This window comes from Oncorhynchus nerka, linkage group LG24, assembly GCF_034236695.1.
Source record: "Oncorhynchus nerka isolate Pitt River linkage group LG24, Oner_Uvic_2.0, whole genome shotgun sequence".
Classification (NCBI taxonomy): domain Eukaryota; kingdom Metazoa; phylum Chordata; class Actinopteri; order Salmoniformes; family Salmonidae; genus Oncorhynchus; species Oncorhynchus nerka.
Genome location: NC_088419.1, coordinates 57,130,474 through 57,152,810, shown reverse-complemented (window position 1 = coordinate 57,152,810; position 22,337 = coordinate 57,130,474). Strand labels below are relative to the sequence as shown.

General features: G+C 43.8%; 1 protein-coding gene across 5 annotated transcripts in view; it reads left to right on the top strand.

The window, feature by feature from the left end:
- The window catches only part of LOC115108266 (protein strawberry notch homolog 2-like), a 118,235-nt gene that overhangs the window by 80,197 nt on the left and 15,701 nt on the right, over positions 1 to 22,337 (top strand). For 4 of the 5 annotated variants that reach the window (XM_065008992.1, XM_065008993.1, XM_065008995.1 and 1 more), the window contains 9 exons: positions 14,760 to 14,921; positions 15,549 to 15,632; positions 16,276 to 16,375; positions 16,618 to 16,778; positions 17,275 to 17,408; positions 17,731 to 17,821; positions 17,941 to 18,084; positions 18,437 to 18,554; positions 18,811 to 18,916. In XM_065008992.1, the coding sequence (XP_064865064.1) occupies positions 14,760 to 14,921; positions 15,549 to 15,632; positions 16,276 to 16,375; positions 16,618 to 16,778; positions 17,275 to 17,408; positions 17,731 to 17,821; positions 17,941 to 18,084; positions 18,437 to 18,554; positions 18,811 to 18,916 (1,100 nt within the window). The remainder of the gene's footprint in view (positions 1 to 14,759; positions 14,922 to 15,548; positions 15,633 to 16,275; positions 16,376 to 16,617; positions 16,779 to 17,274; positions 17,409 to 17,730; positions 17,822 to 17,940; positions 18,085 to 18,436; positions 18,555 to 18,810; positions 18,917 to 22,337) is intronic. The other variant, XM_065008994.1, reaches the window with a different exon arrangement.

Genomic DNA, 22,337 nt, shown 5'->3' with positions numbered 1-22,337 from the left:
TCTGTGTTGAGCAGTCCTATATGCTTAATTTAGAGTTATTTATGTAACTTGAGTTGTTATGCATGTTGGGCTATATGTTTTTGGTTTTTAACACATTCTAAGGCTGCATGATGCGCCTAATGATTTGAACAAAGTTGCATGATAGGCATAAGCTCTGCTTTGTTTTTTGCACTTCAATCTCTCATTCACAATTTGACAAGCACTTGATAATGCCTCGAATTTCCCTTCTCTCCCGGCAGCCGAAGCACCTCTCACTCTCATGGCTCTCCGTCATGTCAGACCGACACATTGGGGACAGAACTGCGCGCGTCCTTATCCAATTCCGAGGCGCGTATTGGAAGAACTGTCCACGTTTTTACTTTTTAGTCAGCCAACAAAATGAGTAGGCCGAACAAACAGCAAAAGCACTAGCCTATGTCAGTCTACTATACCCCATCGTACAAAAGTTGACTTTCTATTCTGTGTAAGAAATTAATATTCGAAACAATGTGGGACAGTTGTGAGGTGGGATAGCATCACAAAACCTGTTTTAAGCAATGAGCCTGACGCAACAGATGAGAATGTTTTAGCTTAAAATGTTGAAAAACGGTTAGGCTATTTCTTATAATTCTAAGTGCAGCAATGTGCAGCAACGCTATAAGCGTGAATGTTCCGTTAGCAGGATAACACCATTCTCAAGTGACCACAAATGTGAATATGCATGTAATGCTTTTATATTAAAGGTGCGTTTTATGGTGAATTTTCTTCCCCAACCTTGAAACTCACGCACTGCATATGTATGCCAGTTAGGCTCTACACCTGTTGTAAAGCAGATTAATGTGCTTCTTTTTAAGAAGTTATTTGGCCAGTTTTGTTGTGATACGAACCGTATCAAAACATATGGGCCTATAGGCTAGGCTACATGATGTGTGTGCCTATGATTTGAGAAAAAAAGCATGCTCTGTTTCTTGCTTAAGCTGGGCATCATTCACAAGTGATGGGCTAATATTGTCACCACACTAATCTTGATTTAATATTGTCTTTACATATACTAAATAATAAGTGTGAAATTTGATTTAGAATGGACCGTTATCATGCATCTGTCTCAACAGGAGCACCCCCCCCGTGGTTCATTTTCATGCCAGCCAGGTAGGCTATGCTCCTGTTGTAAAGAGAAGCAATGTGCTTAATATTAGGGAAGTTGATAAATATAGTAGGCCTAGCCTGTAGAAAGCTGCCATCACTCTTGTTTTCTCACACAATTGCATAACCTACAGAAATGTTGCGCAACATGAGCTCATGGGCTGTCATGAGGTGTTTGATTAGATTGTCGATGACATTTGCATTGATGTCAGGGTGATTAGAGGGACAATAGTGCCGAGTACCAGTTTGGTAGGCTACTAATGACCATCAGCAGCATCAGAGCTTGCAGAAGCCTAATTACTGTGACTAAACTGTCTTGTGGAATTTGACTGCCGTGTGTGTGTGTGGGGCTGTAATAAGGTCAACGTAACAGCCCTAAGAGTGAGCCCCTTGCGTTGCTCTCTGACAGGGGTGCTCATTGCAGTGATTTTTTTATATTTTTTCCCCCCTTCTCATCCTCAATGTTTTCATTACTCAATGCAGCCAGACAACTGCCATTATCACAGGCTCTCAAACACACTTTACTGCCAGTGCTGTGGATATACTGGTGTTTACGCGTGTGCGCGCGTCAGGGTTTCCATTAGGAAAATGTGGCACCGGACATTTGACCGGCAGCATTTGAGTTGAATAGACATTTGAGAGATTTACCGGGCCCAAATGCATCGGGTAACCTGATTATGGCATCCACCCACGGTGCTCAGAATGACATAAATCAAATTTAGATTATGGTTATTCATCTTAACAGAACATGCAACTTGAGGATGCAAAGGTGTGTGTGTGTCCTTCTTACTGAATTCCAGTTCGCACTTTGACTATCTTAGAATAACTACCCCATTTACCTTTCCTCAGGCAACAAGACAGAGTAACGAACCGCAAAATCACTAGCCTGTCAATCTACTATAGTAGAGAAATTTACCTATTCTATTGGTCAGCTTGTGCCTTTGGCTAATGGACAGTGAAAGAACGTTTATTTGTAAACCAATAGAACATGAGAGAAATAGGCTATAAAAGAATTGCCTTCGTTTCTATGGTCGGATTTGACATTGAAGCTAGGGTATAAGACATGCCTCATATGAAGTGAAACGATCCGGTTTCAGATAATTATGTATGTTTTCAAAATGCATACTGCCTACAGCAAAGTGGTGTGTTGTGTTTAGAATGAAATCACGTTAATCTCAACAGTAATGAATTAGATGTTTGAGAGAAGCTGTAGCAGCAGCTCTCGTGCTGTATGACATTTTCCGCTCTTAGCCTCTCTCTGTATGCTCTGAGCATGTGATAAACATAACAGCTAACAAAAATACACCACGCGGCAAATTTAATTTCACTAAATAATCCAGATAAACCTATAGACCGACCAGGCATGGCCGTTCAAATGTAATACCATCAATGAATAGGCTATAAAGCATACCTTTGCAATATGATTAATCTTTTTTTGAGGGGGGGCAATAGCTGGCTGCTGTTTTATTTATGGCCTTTTCATATATTTTTTTTATCTGCCAAAACTCCTCCGTTACTGGCTAATGGAAACCGTGGTGTGTGTATTTAATGTGTTTGTGTGAAAGTAGTCTGAGGTTTCAGATCATATCACTGAAGGATTGTGAAAAGGAGGCCTATATATGGGCATGAATGTGGTTTTCCTCTGCGTGTGGGTTTGGATGATGGGAAGGAGAAAATGCTGGGTTCAGCACTTAAACGGGAGAAGTGGAAGAGGAACATGTGAAGGACTGGCTTTGTGTGAAGACATGAGGATTGACAGACAAACTGGGAAAATTCTGACCAACACGCGCAGCTCTGCAGTTACGTAAATAAACACTTGCGCAACTTGTCCTTGTCCTCACTCTGAAAACCTTTTATCTCACAAAGGCCATACACACTCTGCTACTGTTCTCTCTCTCTCTCTCTCTCTCACACACGCACACGATAAACTTCTTGCCCAATCACAGATTTCTCCATGTTTTCCCTCTGAAAACATTCTCTCTCTCTCTTCTTTCTCTCTCCCACTCTGCCGTTTCCATGTTTTGTCCTGTGAGGTAGAGAGGGAAGCAGGATTAGGAGCCAGCCAGGCAGGCAGGCTGTGCCTGTTGAAGGCCAGATTACCATCAGTGCAGTTGGTATTCAGGCTTTATCTCTGCCTAACAGAACATAATCTTAGCTGCAGCACCGGCAGCACCGCCGGAGGAACAAATAGTGCTTTACCAGTCACGCATGCCTCACATTTATTAAGAAAAATACATTCCAGTCTGCTCTGGTTCTCCTCTCTCCCTGTGTGAGTGGAGATTAGTGGAGCTGGGGGTACAATTGGTTGGTGATTTAGAGAAGAACCGCCTCGGCCACGATATTTTCGGGAGACCGTTTCTGTTCTTATTTTGTTTGTTATTGAAGTTATTAATGTTTTCCTTATTTCAACAAACACAACCAAACAAACAAATAAACAAACAAACAAAAAATGGACATTGTACAGCATAAAAACATTGAGCGTGACATCCAGACATATCCTCCAACAGAGCACATATACACAGTCAAATAGTATCTCACAAGCTACAGTACAGAACTAAATGGGTTCGCAAGCAGAAGTCATCACCTGCAAGTCCTAGAAACACGACAAATAAAATGTCCAGATTCTAGAATTGTTGTTTCTGCCAGTGATCCTAGCAAGCATTTGTTCATAAGATGCTACTTCCAACATTGATTGTATCTACTGTTTCAGAGTAAGAGTGGCATGACCCTTCCAAATTCTAAGGATTACTCTAGCTGCTGTAACCATACCAACAGTGATCAGTGCAAATTCCTTTTGTTACTTTAGGTAACTCTGTTCTATTGCCCAGGAGACACATTCTCGGTGAAACTGGAATTGTTAACCCCAGTAATTTCTCCAGATATTTTCAAACATCCTTCTAGAAAGGTAGATCTAATGTACATTCCCATATTGCTTGTATAAATGTCAGTGTCTTTCGGGCATTTCCAACACCGAGAATTGTTGTTCATCCCCATTTTATGAAGCTTTGTTGGGGTCTATGTAGTATCTTATATTGAGTACGTTTCCCCCTGGCTTCCCTTATGTTTGGACAAGATTTTCAACTAGGTGCCATCCTCAATTTCACACTTAACGTCAGCTTGCCATATTGTTCTGCCGTTTTTACAGTCTACTCTACAGATGACTAAATATTGAGTAGAAAATGGCTGCTTTATGTTTGGGTAATTCCAAATACTCCGCTATTGGGTTCTTTCCTGGATTTTGTTGGTAGCCGGTTAACCTCTTCACTCTACTCGGGACGCTTGCGTCCCAACTAGAGCTCTGGAAATGCAAATGTGCTACGCTAAATGCTAATAGTATTAGTTAAAACTCAAACGTTCATTAAAATACACATGCAGGGTATCGAATTAAAGCTACACTCGTTGTGAATCCAGGCAACAAGTCAGATTTTTAAAATGCTTTTCGGCGAAAGCATGAGAAGCTATTATCTGATAGCATGCAACACCCCAAAGGGGACGTAAACAAAATAATTAGCATTTCGGCGTTACACAAACCGCACAATAAAATAGAAAACATTCATTACCTTTCACCATCTTCTTTGTTGGCACTCCTAGATGTCCCATAAACACTATTTGGGTCTTTATTTCGATTAAATCGGTCCATATAAAGCCTAGATATCGTTATATGTAGACTGTGATAAACGAAAAAAACATTGTTTCAAAACGTAACGTCATTTTTTAAAATTCAAAAAGTCGACGATAAACTTTCACAAAACACTTCGAAATACGTTTGTAATGCAACTTTAGGTATTAGTAAACGTTAATAAGCGATAAAATTAATCAGGAGGCGATGTAAAGATCATTAGCTGTCCGTCTGGAAAAATGTCCGGCTAGAAACTCAACGAAAATATCCGGTCCCAGACCGGAGGAGATACGGTGTCCTGTATGTGTTTGACCAAGAAAAAACTCGAAGGGAAATGACAAGACTCTAGACACCGTGTGGAAGCTGTAGGTACTGCAACCTCAGTCAATTAATTGTGGTTCACGTTTATCAATGGGTTCAAGTAGCGCATGGATATATTTTCCCATTTTCAGTGATCAGTTTTTCCTGTGCTTTTCGATGTAAATGCCGTTCTGGTAAAGCCACAGCAGTGATTTAACCAGTTTTTTAAACGTCTGAGTGTTTTCTATCCACACAGACTAAGCAAATGCATATACTATATTCCTGGCATGAGTAGCAGGGCGCTGAAATGTTGCGCGATTTTTAACAGAATGTTCAAAAAAGTAGAGGGTAGAAGCAACAGGTTAACAAACATTCCCTCAATTGTAAATATTTACAGAAATGTCCCTAGTCTCCCACATAATATTTTTGTACCAAATCTGAGTATGACTTTAAAACATCTTCATTGTACAGACACATGTAGAATGAATTCCTTACATTACCATTGTTTCCAGTAAACGTATTTCCTATCCGTAGCCATGGGATTGTGACATGAGTAGCCTTGTTTTTACATGTGAAATTCCACATATCTTGTGTACTGTTCTCCACATATCTTTTGAGTGTAACAAAATTGGGTTGGAAGTTTCAACAAACCTCTCCCCTGCAAGACTGTGACAGAAAATCAAATAAAGGGTAAATAAAAAAATATTGGTTTAATCTTTTTACTGCTTCAGCCCCTTCTCTCTTCTTTTTGGACCCATGTGCTATTATATCCTTTAGTAGTGGTTCCTTTGCAGTAATTTGACCATGAAGGCCTGATTCACGCAGTCTCCTCTGAATAGTTGATGTATCTGTTACTTTTATTTGGGCTGCAATCTGAGGTGCAGTTAACTCTGGGTCTTCCTTTCCTGTGACGGTCCTCATGAGAGCCAGTTTCATAATGGCGCTTGATGTTTGCAACTGCACTCGAATAAACTTTCAAGTTCTTGAAATGTTCTGCATTGACTGACTCATGTCTTAAAGTAATGATGGGCTGTCGTTTTGCTTTGCTTATTTGAGCTGTTCTTGCAATAATATGGTCTTTTATCAAATAGAGTTATCTTCTGTATACCACCCCTACCTTGTCACAACACAACCGATTGGCTCAAACGCATTAATAATGAAAGAAATTCCACAAATTAACTTTTAACAAGGCACACCTGTTAATTGAATTGCATTCCAGGTGACTATCTCATGAAGCTGGTTGAGAGAATGCCAAGAGTGTGCAAAGCTGTCATCAAGGCAAAGGGTGGCTACTTTGAAGAATCTCAAATATATTTTGATATAACACTTTTTTTGGTTACTACATGATTCCATATGTGTTATTTCATAGTTTTGACGTCTTCACTATTCTACAATGTAGAAGATGGTAAAATAAAGAAAAAACGTTGAATGAGTAGGTGTCCAAACTTTTGGCTGGTACTGTATGCTCCGTGTGTACAATTAAACACAGAAAACCAATCTCAAAATAAAACAAAGCAACTAGGAATGTAACGTTGCTTTTCAATGAACCAATCATCATAGAACTGTCTTGGATGCTGCAGAGGATAACCTGCAGTCTCAACTCAAAATTCATTATGACCTGTCCAGTGTGTATGCCTGACGTTCTTGTGTAGTTTCTTCGCCGTTGCAAACTTCTTCCTATTCAGTGCCATTTCCTTGGACAGGTACAGGGAAAAAAGACAGCCGGTGGCCTTCCCATTGAACGCTGCCACCCTTTTATTTTGCAGCTTTAAATCTTGTCCTGGGCTGTAGATTGTAGGAAGTGGATGAGAACCGTTCTCGGCGCCCACTCTCGTCAGGCATGGATAAGCTGCGCTGGGTTCGTTCAATTTCAAATTCGTGCCCGTCGTCAACTCCAAATCATTCTGCGGCGATTGTGCACACACGAGATTAGTCCACAACCGTCCTCACTTACCTCTTTCAAATGAACCTATCTCACCGTATTTATCCTACTTCTGTTCTGAAGTACTTTGACACGATTTCACAATATGTCCAGTGTCCCTCTTCCTTATACATCATCAGTTGTATCACATCAAGTTTTTCCTTTAGCTCGGTAGTTGTTTTTATCATGGAGACATTGGATGCAGCACCCAACAAAGTCGTATTCATCTCTCCCATTTGCTCAATTAGATTCTAAAGATGTACCGATTTTTATCTGGATTTACGTGATTATTCGCGATGACTTGTTTGCTAGTCTCTGGCCTGTGAATACTGCGTTAAGCTTGAATACATTTTTAGCGTGTGTCAACATTCCAATAACGCCACGTTTCAACTGTACTACAAGTCAATATATTATGACAAATGAAATTGTATGCTGTTGAATTTAAATACTTACATGTGGGTATTAGGAGCTCTCTAACGTGCTGCTATCTTTTTTTCGGCAGTTCTCAGGTGACACCCCAATTTGTTCTTCTTAATCCAAATTTTTCTCCTGGCTTGACAGGAAAAGGTTGGTATCATCTTCCCTGGGATGAAATTAAATGGTTCATCCTGTCGGAACAAGAGCACTGGAGCTGTTGGGAGAATTAGATGATTAGTTCTGCTCTGACCATTTATGAAAACATTACAATATGAATTGGTCAGTCAATAAACAAAATGTCATAGTCGTTCCACCTCAAAAAGCACGAGGAATTTGACACCCACCGTGTCAAATAAAATAACAAATAATTTTATTGAAATGTGATTTTGATCTTGAAAGCTAATTGATTGCACCCAAATTTAATGAAATATAATATTTATTAAATATAGTAACTTCCCATTTACAAAAGAAGCGAAGAATCTAAATAAATTGTCAAACACAGCCCACCCCAATGGCCAGTATATACTATCAGTTCTCAGTGTTTGACAAACTGTATGAAGCTGCAACGTGGAGTATTGTGTATTCATACTATGTAATGTATTCTCAGTGAATTTGGTATGTTTCTCTCCCCCTTGGTCAGAGAAATTAGCCATTGAAACAACTTGCATTTTCCCCATAAATGAAGTGCAAGTAACAGGTTTTGCCCACTAGATGCCACTGTTCCTGCTACTGCCCTTTTATCCATTTAGCGAACTGTCCTTGAATGGTCCAACAAGAGGCAGCTCTCTAAGAGGGCTATCTCTATGGTGCAATTCTCATATGAAGCCCAACATGTGAGACAGTCAAACTTCAAGTTTCTCGGCATACACATCTCAGAGGGGCTGAAATGGTCAAACCACACGGACACAGTGGTGAAGGGATGACAGCAACCTTTCAATCTCAGGAGGCTGAAGAAATGTGTCCTGTCCCCGGGGGCTCTCAGTGTTATACAGGAGCACCATCAAGAACATAGTTTCGGGTTGCATCAGTCTGGTACGACAACTCCACCAAAGCTGACCGCATGGTGCTACAGAGGGTGGTATGCTCAGGCCCACCCACCATTGGGTACACACTGCCTGCCCTCCAGGACACCAACAACACCAGGTGTTGCAGGAAGACCAAGAAGGTCATCAGGGACCCCAGCCACACGAGCCATGGACTGTCCTCCCCGCTTCCATGTCTCGGACGCTGGCAATATAGGAGCATCATAGCAAATACTGAAAGACCAATAACTTCTACCATCAGACTGCTGAATAGCCATCACTAGTCAGCTACATTCTAACCCTATCCCTTTCTTGCACTTCCCACCCCTGCAACCCTGTGCATGTGACTAATCTCTCTAAATCTAGGAGAAGAATGCAGGATGGGTTGTGTTGTTATGTTACATAGTGTCTTGTTGCCTAGTTTTTATTGTAAGAGAGTATGAGGCCCTCCTATGTGGGAGTTCCTTGTGTGAGGAAGGAATTTATCACTAAGTTTGTGTTCCCACTGTTGGAACTGTCGAGCAGTTGCCGAAGGTGGGTGTAGTATGGGTCTCTCTTCGGAGCGGCCTCTGGTTACGTTTTGTTCCTCCTTGTTTACTAATCACCCATCTGCCGGAACAGCCACATTTCTTTGAATGATAGTGGGGTGAGGGGAGAGCGTGATTGGTGGAGGGATGGAGGGGGGAGTTTCCACGGATCGTCTCTCCTTCTCTCCCCCCGTTCTCTTCTATACACACCAAACTGCAGCCGTTCCACTTAGCTGTCCACAGGGCACAACTTCAAGAGGCTAATTTCAGAGCTTAAGTCTGATCTTGCCCTAGCAGAGCTCACACACACACACACACACACACACACGATGATACAACCAGGAGAGTAATCACAGAGCTACCAGTAAACACTGATTAGCTGAGTGCTGTGCCCTTGAAAAAGCTCTCTATAGGAACTCTTTACCACCCCCGAGCCCCACACACACAAGCGCATCACCACATCCTGCTCCTCTGACCCCGTTTGTGTAAATACACACAGACTCACTGGCAGATGCGAGGGGCAGTTGTTTGCCATTAGTTATGAGTGTATGTTATCCTCTGCTGTATGTTTTGGTATTTTATTAGGATCCCCATTCGCTGTTACGAAGGCAGCAGCTACTCTTCCTGGGGTTCACACAAAACATGAAACATTATGTAATACAGACCATTAATATTAATTTCATTAATTAATAGACAAAAACAGCTCAAGGACAGAACTACATACAGTGTATTCAGAACCCTTCCCTTTTCCCACATTTTGTTGTTATAGCCTTATTCTAAAATTTATTAAATACAAATGTTCCCTCAATAATCTACACACTACCCCATAATGACAATGTGAAAACAGGTTTTTAGATATTTTTGCAAATGTATTACAAATAGAAAAACGGATACCTTATTTAGAAAATTATTCAGAACCTTTGCTATGTGACTCAAATTGAGCTTTGTCTATATATGGTCCCACAGTTGACAGTGCATGTCAGAGCAAAAACCAAGCCGTGGCATCGGAGGATTGTCCGTAAAGCTCCTAGACAGGATTGTGTCGAGGCACAGATCTGGGGAAGGGGACAAAAACAATTCTGCAGTATTGAAGGTCCCCAAGAACACAGCAGCCTCATCATTCTTAAATTGAAGAAGTTTGTAACCACCACGATACTTCCTAGAGCTGGCTGCCTGGCCAAACTGCGCAATCGGTGGAGAAGGGCCTTGTTCAGGGAGGTGACCCAGAACCCGATGGTCACTCTGACAGAGCTCCTCTGTGGAGATGGGAGAACCTTACAGAAGGACAACCATCTGTGCAGCACTCCTCGGTAAAAGGCACATACAGTTGAAGTCGGAAGATTACATACACCTTAGCCAAATACATTTCAACTCAGTTTTTCACCATTTCTAACATTTAATCCTAGTAAAAATGCCCTGTTTTAGGTCAGTTAGGATCACTACTTTATTTTAAGAATGTGAAATGTCAGAATAATAGTAGAGTGATTTACTTCAGCTTGTATTTTACTTCATCGCATTCCCAGTGGGTAAGAAGTTTACATACACTCAATTAGTATTTGGTATCATTGCCTTTAAATTGTTGAACTTGGGTCAAACGTTTCGGGTAGCCTTCCACAAGCTTCCCACAATAAGTTGGGTGAATTTTGACCCATTCCTCCTGACAGAGCTGGTGTAACAGAGTCAGGTTTGTAGGCCTCCTTGCTCGAACACGCTTTTTCAGTTCTGCCCACACATTTTCTGTAGGATTGAGGTCAGGGCTTTGTGATGGCTACTCCAATACCTTGACTTCGTTGTCCTTAAGCCATTTTCCCACAACTTCGGAAGTATTCTTGGGGTCATTGTCCAGTTGGAAGACCAATTTGCGACCAAGTTTAAACTTCCCGACTGATATCTTGAAAAAATACAAATATGACCTTTGTCCCCATGTGCAGTTGCAAACCGTAGTCTGGCTTTTTTTATGGCGGTTTTGGAGCAGTGGCTTCTTCCTTGCTGAGAGGCCTTTCAGGTTATGTCGATGTCGGACTCGTTTTTTGCATCCCTTTGATTTTAAATATACATTTTTCCTCATTATTGAATTTTAAAAGCCTGTTACATTAAAGGAAGTGCCCTTTAATTTAGACCACGTGGACAATTTAATTAAACAGATTTTCAATATGAATAAAGGCTTGCCGAATGTCTCCTAAGATTCAAGATCATTGTTAAAGCCCCCGAGTTAGTTTCTGAAGATTATTATTGATTTCACGTCATTAGTTACTAATTTACGTCTGTCCCTCATTTTAAGAGAAACCCTGTTACGTGAACAGAACTCATTTTAATGTTGAAACTATTCCTTTTCAAATATATTTTTTAGAAAGAAACATTGAACATCTAATAGTCAAATCCTAGTGTAAAAGTAGGTGATCTGGTTCTACTCTTTTTGCCGGTTTCCTGATGTTTTGTGGTGAAGAACTGAGCCAGCCAAGCATAATAAGTCTATCTTGTTACCCATAAAATCAAATCAAATGTATTTGTCACATACACATGGTTAGCAGATGTTATTGCGAGTGTAGTGAAATGCTTGTGCTTCTAGTTCCGACAATGCAGTAATAACCAACAAGTAAACTAACCTATCAATTCCAAAACTACTACCTTATACACACAAGTGTAAAGGGATAAAGAATATGTACATAAAGATATGAATGAGTGATGGTACAGAACGGCATAGGCAAGATGCAGTAGATGGTATCGAGTACAGTATATACATATGCGATGAGTAATGTAGGGTATGTAAACAAAGTGGCATAGTTTAAAGTGGCTAGTGATACTTGTATTACATAAAGATGTAGGAGATGATATAGAGTATAGTATATACATATACATATGAGATGAATAATGTAGGGTATGTAAACATTATTATATTAAGTAGCATTGTTTAAAGTGGCTAGTGATTTATTTACATCAATTCCCATTATTAAAGTGGCTGGAGTTGAGTCAGTGTGTTGGCAGCAGCCACTCAATGTTGTTGGCTGTTTAACAGTCTGATGGCCTTGAGATAGAAACTGTTTTTCAGTCTCTCGGTCCCTGCTTTTCATGCACCTGCACTGACCTCGCCTTCTGGATGATAGCGGGGTGAACAGGGAGTGGCTCGGGTGGTTGCTGTTCTTGATGATCTTTATGGCCTTCCTGTGACATCGGGTGGTGTAGGTGTCCTGGAGGGCAGGTAGTTTGCCCCCGGTGATGCGTTGTGCAGACCTCACTACCCTCTGGAGAGCCTTACGGTTGAGGGCGGAGCAGTTGCCGTACCAGGCCGGTGATACAGGATGCTCTCGATTGTGCATATGTAGAAGTTTGTGAGTGCTTTTGGTGACAAGCCGAATTTCTTCAGCCTCCTGAGGTTGAAGAGGCGCTGCTGCGCCTTCTTCACGATGCTGTCTGTGTGGGTAGACCAATTCAGTTTGTCTGTGATGTGTACGCCGAGGAACTTAACTTACTACCCTCTCCACTACTGTCCCATCGATGTGGATAGGGGGGTGCTCCCTCTGCTGTTTCCTGAAGTCCACAATCATCTTCTTTGTTTTGTTGACGTTGAGTGTGAGGTTATTTTCTTGACACCACACTCCAAGGGCCCTCACTTCCTCCCTGTAGGCCTTCTCGTCGTTGTTGGTAATCAAGCCTACCACTGTAGTGTCGTCCGCAGACTTGATTGAGTTGGAGGCGTGCATGGCCACGCAGTTGTGGGTGAACAGGGAGTACAGGAGAGGGCCCAGAACGCACCCTTGTGGGGCCCCACTGTTGAGGATCAGTGGGGTGGAGATGTTGTTACCTACCCTCACCACCTGGGGGCGGCCCGTCAAAGTCCAGTACCCAGTTGCACAGGGCGGGGTCGAGACCCAGGGTCTCGAGCTTGATGACGAGCTTGGAGGGTACTATGGTGTTGAATGCCGAGCTGTAGTCGATGAACAGCATTCTCACATAGGTATTCCTCTTGTCCAGATGGGTTAGGGCAGTGTGCAGTGTGGTTGAGATTGCATCGTCTGTGGACCTATTTGGGCGGTAAGCAAATTGGAGTTGGTCTAGGGTGTCAGGTAGGGTGGAGGTGATATGGTCCTTGACTAGTCTCTCAAAGCACTTCATGATGACGGAAGTGAGCGCTACGGGGTGGTAGCCGTTTAGCTCAGTTACCTTAGCTTTCTTGGGAACAGGAACAATGGTGGCCCTCTTGAAGCATGTGGGAACAGCAGACTGGGATAAGGATTGATTGAATATGTCCGTAAACACACCAGCCAGCTGGTCTGCGCATGCTCTGAGTGCGCGGCTGGGGATGCCGTCTGGGCCTGCAGCCTTGTGAGGGTTAACACGTTTAAATGTTTTATTCACGTCGGCTGCAGTGAAGGAGAGTCCGCAGGTTTTGGTTGCGGGCCGTGTCAGTGGCACTGTATTGTTCTCAAAGCGGGCAAAAACGTTATTTAGTCTGCCTGGGAGCAAGACAGCCTGGTCCGTGACGGGGCTGGTTTTCTTTTTGTAATCCGTGATTGACTGTAGACCCTGCCACATACCTCTTGTGTCTGAGCCGTTGAATTGCGACTCTACTTTGTCTCTATACTGACGCTTAGCTTGTTTGATTGCCTTGCGGAGGGAATAGCGACACTGTTTGTATTCGGTCATGTTTCCGGTCACCTTGCCCTGGTTAAAAGCAGTGGTTCGCGCTTTCAGTTTCACGCGAATGCTGCCATCAATCCACGGTTTCTGGTTTGGGAATGTTTTAATCGTTGCCATGGGAACGACATCTTCAATGCATGTTGTCATGAACTCGCTCACCGAATCAGCGTATTCGTCAATGTTGTTGTTGGACGCAGTGCGGAACATATCCCAGTCCACGTGATTGAAGCGTAGATAGACATTGTAGAAATGTTTTAACAATAAATTTAAAAAATGAAACGCAAAGCTTTCATTCAATTGCCCCGCCCTGTTGCACACAGCTTACATTCTCCCTAACACAAAGATTTATTTCTGATTTGACATGTAAATCTTTACACTGTTACGGTCAACACTGTTACTTTATTTGGTACTTAGACACTTACTATAGTCATTTTATTTAACCTCTTTGGGTGGGGAAAAACTCTTTTTTTGAAATCTTTTTTTTTTTTTATGAAGTCAATCATGTGCTCTTTATGGCAGAATGTTAATTTAAAAAATATCACCAAATTGGTCACCGACTTGGTGGAACAACCCTTCTACTGTGCTGGACAGTGTATCCTACATGCTCTCCCTGGTCAGTCTTTTTTATTTATTCCATGGTTTGTATCAGTCTTGGACTGCTGGTTCATCTTTGGTTGGAGCTGCTGCTCTTGTTCTGCACAACTGGGCCTAGTTGATTCTTGGGCCTCTGGGTGGTTCCACTTAAAAGAAGTGTGGGGGTGTGGGAGCCTCTCCCAATGACCGACCGTCCAATCATACTGTGGGAAAACTATACACATACTTACCTACACATGTATTGTATTTATGTACTCCCGTACAGTACATGAACTTACACATGCATAAACAAATACATTTACGAGCGCACGTCTTACATCACGTATCAGGCACACACGCACAAACACACTGCATATGTTTTACTAGTTTTTGTACACGGTTTTCTTTCGGCATTGTATCTCTTTTTCTAATCATAACATTGCTTTAAAGGGTACTACTGTATAAACCAAGTCATAATTTCACAGTACAAAGATTTTAAGTGTCCTTTTATTATACCCCACTAAATTTGCTGCAACATGAAAAGGGTCCATCACTTAGTTGATCCAGAAAGGAGGGATCTTACTAACATGTTTTGTCTGTCGCCATCTCTGTGTCTCCAGGACCTGTCCTGCATCGATGACCTCTCCAACAACTCTCTGTTCTCCTCTCCGGCCGACTCTCTGTCAGAGTACGCCGATGCCCAGGACTTCATCCACGCAGACAACCTGGCCCACGTGCCTACGCTATGGGACATAAACACACCAGCACAAAGCCAGCTGGAGGTGAGGGGACCTGACTACACACAGACTCCCTCTTACTTTTTATGTGGACTTTTTATTTATTTATTTTATTCATGTAGCACACCCACTCTCTCACATTGTTTTCTTTTTCTCACACAAAACAATGAGACATTCATCAGCACATACATGCATCACCACACACTACTACCTAGATAAAAATATCTCTGCCAACTAACACCACTATGTTCATACTCACACATACATGCTCACTCTAAAAACAAGACCAAGTGTCTGTGTGCTTAACACTCGACAGCAATTCTCAAATACACGTCATGTACAGTAGGTAAATGTTGCCTCAAACACATCTGACCCTGGATCAGTGGTTAATCTCCCGAAAGAGAGAATGTTAGGGAATATGACTCAGAAGTCGGAAAATGTTATTTGTTTTTGTGTTTTTCCTATTGATTCTATTGTTCTTTTCTCCATTATTTATCTATGTATTCTACACACTTTCTGTGCCCTTTGTTGCCGCTGGCTTTCACTAACAAGCAGACATGTCACTTATGTTGTTGTTCCAGAAGTTCTGACATTCATGACTCACACGACTCGGGTGTGACTTGCATCTTTTCATTTGTTTGAATGCTTGTTTTTTGTTTGTTCTCCCTGCAGCTAAATGCCAACAGGTTTCAGGGTTTGAGCAGTTTGGAGGATATCTCTGCCATTATCAGCACCCCACCTTTGGGAGGATACCAGGTAGCCTCAACCCTCCAAATTTAATCCGACCTAAATTAGTCAAGTGACTGACTGAGGCCCATTTTGAAAAGCACACGAATGTGGAGATGGAGTTAAAACTGACTGCATCATTTTAAATATGCCACACTAACTTAAAAATAAGTTTAGCATATCTTGAAACCCACATGAATTATTGCTGCCTTTTTTGCGGACGTTACAAAAAACGGTTTTGAAATATTGTGTAAATATATTGAGTAAAACAGTTAACTTCTCTGTCACTCTTAGTGAGCCCCTCCTCCAAACAATAGTCTATTTCTCTAATCTATCCACTCAGGCTCTTAATGGCCTTATTAATGAGCATCAGGACAAGTAATTGTAGGTCAGCTAATGATCAGTTAATTAGCTCTGTCAACCCGTTGACCTGTAACCATTCACTATGATTTAGACCTTTTTTAATTTTTTTTTATTTCACCTCATATCTATCTTGTTTCTGTCTTGTCCAGTTTGTTGAGGTTATTTTACTTATTTTCCTCATCTGCACTGATCTGGAAAGAGGGGCCCTTTGCTTTCACTTGTCCAGTTTTATCATATCAGTGTAGATGGACAGGAGGCAAATAATAGACATGATATGAACTACATTACCCATATCCCTTTGCGTATGCAGGTTCAGAGAACCCAGACTCCGGCAGAAGAGGAGGAGGAGGAGGAGGAGACAGAGGAGCTGGGACATGTAGACACCTACGCCGACTACAAACCATCCAAATGTATGCTTCCCGACACTACTCTCAAGACACAATATGTTGTCCTGGTGGCTGTTTTTGTGTTTTTCTTTGGAAGGAATTAGAATTTTGCAATTAGTCATATTTTTCAGTGACATTAGTACACAACTACTCATGCAGGGAATAATAATATAATCTGATACTGATAGTTAGTCTGTGAGGGATTTAGTAAAATGTTGCCTGTCTGTTCAACATTTAAATGATCTCCCTCTTTTGTCCTTCCTCAGCTACCATAGGGATCTCCCACCCAGACATAGTGGTGGAGACCAACACACTGTCCAGCGTCCCTCCTCCTGACATCACCTACACTCTATCCATTCCTAACCTCACCATCAACTGTGGCCTGCTCTCTGCCCTGCAACTCGAGGCCATCATCTACGCCTGCCAGGTAACACTCACCTTTATCACCTCTGACCTCACCCGTCTGGTCTGGCAGGAACAAGTTCAAGTATGTTTTAGAAACTGTATTTAGTGTTATCTTCAGCTGTGCTTTTGATACCTCTCTGTGTAAGTTGTTCAATAGTATGCGGTGGTTTTATTAAATGCCTGTCTTTTATAAGAGTGTCGACTAAATGACTACAATGTGAAGTGTTAGTTACCGATAATGTGTGTATAGGAACAAGTTCAAGTGCTTGGAAAAGTGTGTGGTTCATAAATAAAGGGTATATTATACAATGTCTTTAAACGCTTTCTACTGTATTGCCTACTTTAGCTGTGGAGTTTCTATGTTCAGTATTTGTTCAATATATTATCCTGCTGTTTAATTGAATGCTTGTATTGTAAGTCACGTTGTCTATTAAATGACTTCAATATGACATGTATACGTTAGTCATAGTGTATGTCTGTATACACATGTGAACACTGTGCGCCATGTGTGTTCCCAGCAACATGAGGTGATCCTGCAGAACAACCAGAGAGCAGGCTTCCTGATAGGAGACGGGGCCGGAGTGGGGAAGGGCCGTACGGTGGCCGGCATCATCCTGGAGAATTACCTTAAAGGAAGGAAGAAAGCACTATGGTAAGACACTATATTCCTTCTACTATTACTACACTCAATACATTACCCAGCCTAGCTCTGTTTCTCCCTACCTTATAGTTATATCCTACCATTACGTAGGTGGGTGTCTCCCTGCCTAATAGATTTAAGTTTGAGTGGTTTCGATTGTAAAACGTTAGTTGTAATGGATATTGCGTCAGACTGGGGCCTTTGTGACCTGCATTAGAAACCATCAATGAAAGTCCGTGCCATTGATTACTACCAACTCTGAAATAAACCTGTTTCACTTGTGCGTCATGCTTGTTTTGTAAAGATGCACTCATTCTCCTCTTCCACCCCTCAGGTTCAGTGTGTCCAATGACCTGAAATACGACGCAGAGAGAGATCTCAAAGACATAAATGCTCCCACTATTCCTGTGCATGCCTTAAACAAGGTGAGACGATGAGAAAGGAATATGTCAAACAACCATTACAATTACTGTATGTTGTCTTCTGAGGGTCTGTAAGTACAAATGCTGTCTTGTTTAACCTCTGCTTGTGTCGCTTTCTGTAGATAAAGTATGGCGACACAGCTACCTCAGAAGGAGTCCTGTTTGCGACATACTCTGCTCTGATTGGTGAGAGTCAAGCAGGAGGGCAGCGCCGCACCAGACTCAAGCAGATCCTGGACTGGTGCAAGCCCGGCTTTGACGGCGTCGTATCCTTATACACTACACTACCACCATGGTCACTCTTAACCTGATAATATCTGATTGTAGATTATCCGGGTCCGTGGCTCTATCAGGATTTCTGTCTACGTATAGAATTGTTGTAAATTGACAATCCAGTCAATGCACTGGCCATCCTAGAACTACTGCATGTTCTAACCGCTATTACTGAAGCGAGCCCTAAAATAAGAACAAATACGTCCTGATGAAATTGCCCGTCTAGCATGGCCATCTCGTCCAGTGACTACCAATTATCCTTGAACATAAGTTTAGCTCAATCAGCATGTTTACGCTGGGTAGGTTCACATTGTAGCAGCGGTTTCCCCTTGACCATGTTCCTAGATTGTGTTTGACGAATGCCACAAGGCCAAGAATGCCACGTCCACCAAGATGGGCAAGGCCGTGCTGGACCTGCAGCACAAGCTGCCCCTGGCCAGGGTGGTTTATGCCAGTGCCACAGGTGGGCCTTTCTCACACTGTACCTGGACCTCTGTCTTCTCTTTCACTATCGCTCTTTCTCACAATGCCTGTACTTTAGGGCTGTTTGTCTACTTGTTCCTGTCTGTTTTCCCACTTGATCTCATTCAGCCTGTTTTTGTCTTCCTCTCCCTCCCGGTCTTTCTTTCAATTCTTCTGGGTCTCTTAGTTATACTCATTCTCTGTCTCTCGCTCTCTCTGTATCAATATCTCACCCCTGCTTCTCTGTCGCCCTTCAGGTGCCTCTGAGCCAAAGAACATGATTTATATGAGTCGCCTGGGGATCTGGGGCGACGGCACGCCTTTCAAGACCTTTGATGATTTTCTGCACGCCATCGAGAAGAGGTCTGGCCTCATTCCACACGCCCTTTTCCTGATTTATATCACTATCTTATAATTAAAATGTATATGATTATTACATTTACATTTAAGTCATTTACCAGACGCTCTTATCCAGAGCGACTTACAAATTGGTGCATTCACCTTATGACATCCAGTGGAACAGCCACTTTACAATAGTGCATCTAAATCTTTTAAGGGGGGTTGAGAAGGATTACTTTATCCTATCCTAGGTATTCCTTAAAGAGGTGGGGTTTCAGGTGTCTCCGGAAGGTGGTGATTGACTCCGCTGTCCTGGCGTCGTGAGGGAGTTTGTTCCACCATTGGGGGGCCAGAGCAGCGAACAGTTTTGACTGGGCTGAGCGGGAACTGTACTTCCTCAGTGGTAGGGAGGCGAGCAGGCCAGAGGTGGATGAACGCAGTGCCCTTGTTTGGGTGTAGGGCCTGATCAGAGCCTGGAGGTACTGAGGTGCCGTTCCCCTCACAGCTCCGTAGGCAAGCACCATGGTCTTGTAGCGGATGCGAGCTTCAACTGGAAGCCAGTGGAGAGAGCGGAAGAGCGGGGTGACGTGAGAGAACTTGGGAAGGTTGAACACCAGACGGGCTGCGGCGTTCTGGATGAGTTGTATGGGTTTAATGGCACAGGCAGGGAGCCCAGCCAACAACGAGTTGCAGTAATCCAGACGGGAGATGACAAGTGCCTGGATTAGGACCTGCGCCGCTTCCTGTGTGAGGCAGGGTCGTACTCTGCGGATGTTGTAGAGCATGAACCTACAGGAACGGGCCACCGCCTTGATGTTATTTGAGAACGACAGGGTGTTGTCCAGGATCACGCCAAGGTTCTTAGCGCTCTGGGAGGAGGACACAATGGAGTTGTCAACCGTGATGGCGAGATCATGGAACGGGCAGTCCTTCCCCGGGAGGAAGAGCAGCTCCGTCTTGCCGAGGTTCAGCTTGAGGTGGTGATCCGTCATCCACACTGATATGTCTGCCAGACATGCAGAGATGCGATTCGCCACCTGGTCATCAGAAGGGGGAAAGGAGAAGATGAATTGTGTGTCGTCTGCATAGCAATGATAGGAGAGACCATGTGAGGTTATGACAGAGCCAAGTGACTTGGTGTATAGCGAGAATAGGAGAGGGCCTAGAACAGAGCCCTGGGGGACACCAGTGGTGAGAGCACGTGGTGAGGAGACAGATTCTCGCCACGCCACCTGGTAGGAGCGACCTGTCAGGTAGGAGCGACCTGTCAGGTAGGACGCAATCCAAGCGTGGGCCGCGCCGGAGATGCCCAACTCGGAGAGGGTGGAGAGGAGGATCTGATGGTTCACAGTATCGAAGGCAGCCGATAGGTCTAGAAGGATGAGAGCAGAGGAGAGAGAGTTAGCTTTAGCAGTGCGGAGCGCCTCCGTGATACAGAGAAGAGCAGTCTCAGTTGAATGACTAGTCTTGAAACCTGACTGATTTGGATCAAGAAGGTCATTCTGAGAGAGATAGCGGGAGAGCTGGCCAAGGACGGCACGTTCAAGAGTTTTGGAGAGAAAAGAAAGAAGGGATACTGGTCTGTAGTTGTTGACATCGGAGGGATCGAGTGTAGGTTTTTTCAGAAGGGGTGCAACTCTCGCTCTCTTGAAGACGGAAGGGACGTAGCCAGCGGTCAGGGATGAGTTGATGAGCGAGGTGAGGTAAGGGAGAAGGTCTCCGAAATGGTCTGGAGAAGAGAGGAGGGGATAGGGTCAAGCGGGCAGGTTGTTGGGCGGCCGGCCGTCACAAGACGCGAGATTTCATCTGGAGAGAGAGGGAGAAAGAGGTCAGAGCACAGGGTAGGGCAGTGTGAGCAGAACCAGCGGTGTCGTTTGACTTAGCAAACGAGGATCGGATGTCGTCGACCTTCTTTTCAAAATGGTTGATGAAGTCATCTGCAGAGGGGGGGGATTCAGGAGGGAGGAGAAGGTGGCAAAGAGCTTCCTAGGGTTAGAGGCAGATGCTTGGAATTTAGAGTGGTAGAAAGTGGCTTTAGCAGCAGAGACAGAAGAGGAAAATGTAGAGAGGAGGGAGTGAAAGGATGCCAGGTCCGCAGGGAGGCGAGTTTTCCTCCATTTCCGCTCGGCTGCCCGGAGCCCTGTTCTGTGAGCTCGCAATGAGTCGTCGAGCCACGGAGCGGGAGGGGAGGACCGAGCCGGCCTGGAGGATAGGGGACATAGAGAGTCAAAGGATGCAGAAAGGGAGGAGAGGAGGGTAGAGGAGGCAGAATCAGGAGATAGGTTGGAGAAGGTTTGAGCATAGGGAAGAGATGATAGGATGGAAGAGGAGAGAGTAGCGGGGGAGAGAGAGCGAAGGTTGGGACGGCGCGATACCATCCGAGTAGGGGCAGTGTGGGAAGTGTTGGATGAGAGCGAGAGGGAAAAGGATACAAGGTAGTGGTCGGAGACTTGGAGGGGAGTTGCAATGAGGTTAGTGGAAGAACAGCATCTAGTAAAGATGAGGTCGAGCGTATTTCCTGCCTTGTGAGTAGGGGGGGAAGGTGAGAGGGTGAGGTCAAAAGAGGAGAGAAGTGGAAAGAAGAGGCAGAGAGGAATGAGTCAAAGGTAGACGTGGGGAGGTTAAAGTCGCCCAGAACTGTGAGAGGTGAGCCGTCCTCAGGAAAGGAGCTTATCAAGGCATCAAGCTCATTGATGAACTCTCCGAGGGAACCTGGAGGGCGATAAATGATAAGGATGTTAAGCTTGAAAGGGCTGGTAACTGTGACAGCATGGAATTCAAAGGAGGCGATAGACAGATGGGTAAGGAGGGAAAGAGAGAATGACCACTTGGGAGAGATGAGGATCCCGGTGCCACCACCCCGCTGACCAGAAGCTCTCGGGGTGTGCGAGAACACGTGGGCGGACGAAGAGAGAGCAGTAGGAGTAGCAGTGTTATCTGTGGTGATCCATGTTTCCGTCAGTGCCAAGAAGTCGAGGGACTGGATGGAGGCATAGGCTGAGATGAACTCTGCCTTGTTGGCCGCAGATCGGCAGTTCCAGAGGCTACCGGAGACCTGGAACTCCACGTGGGTCGTGCGCGCTGGGACCACCAGATTAGGGTGGCCGCGGCCACGCGGTGTGGAGCGTTTGTATGGTCTGTGCAGAGAGGAGAGAACAGGGAAAGACAGACACATAGTTGACAGGCTACAGAAGAGGCTACGCTAATGCAAAGGAGATTGGAATGACAAGTGGACTACACGTCTCGAATGTTCAGAAAGTTAAGCTTACGTAGCAAGAATCTTATTGACTAAAATGATTAAAATGATACAGTACTGCTGAAGTAGGCTAGCTGGCAGTGGCTGCGTTGTTGACTTTGTAGGCTAGCTGGCAGTGGCTACAGTGCTGCTATTCGGGGGCTAGCTAGCAGTGTTGATTACGTTACGTTGCGTTAAAAGAACGACAAT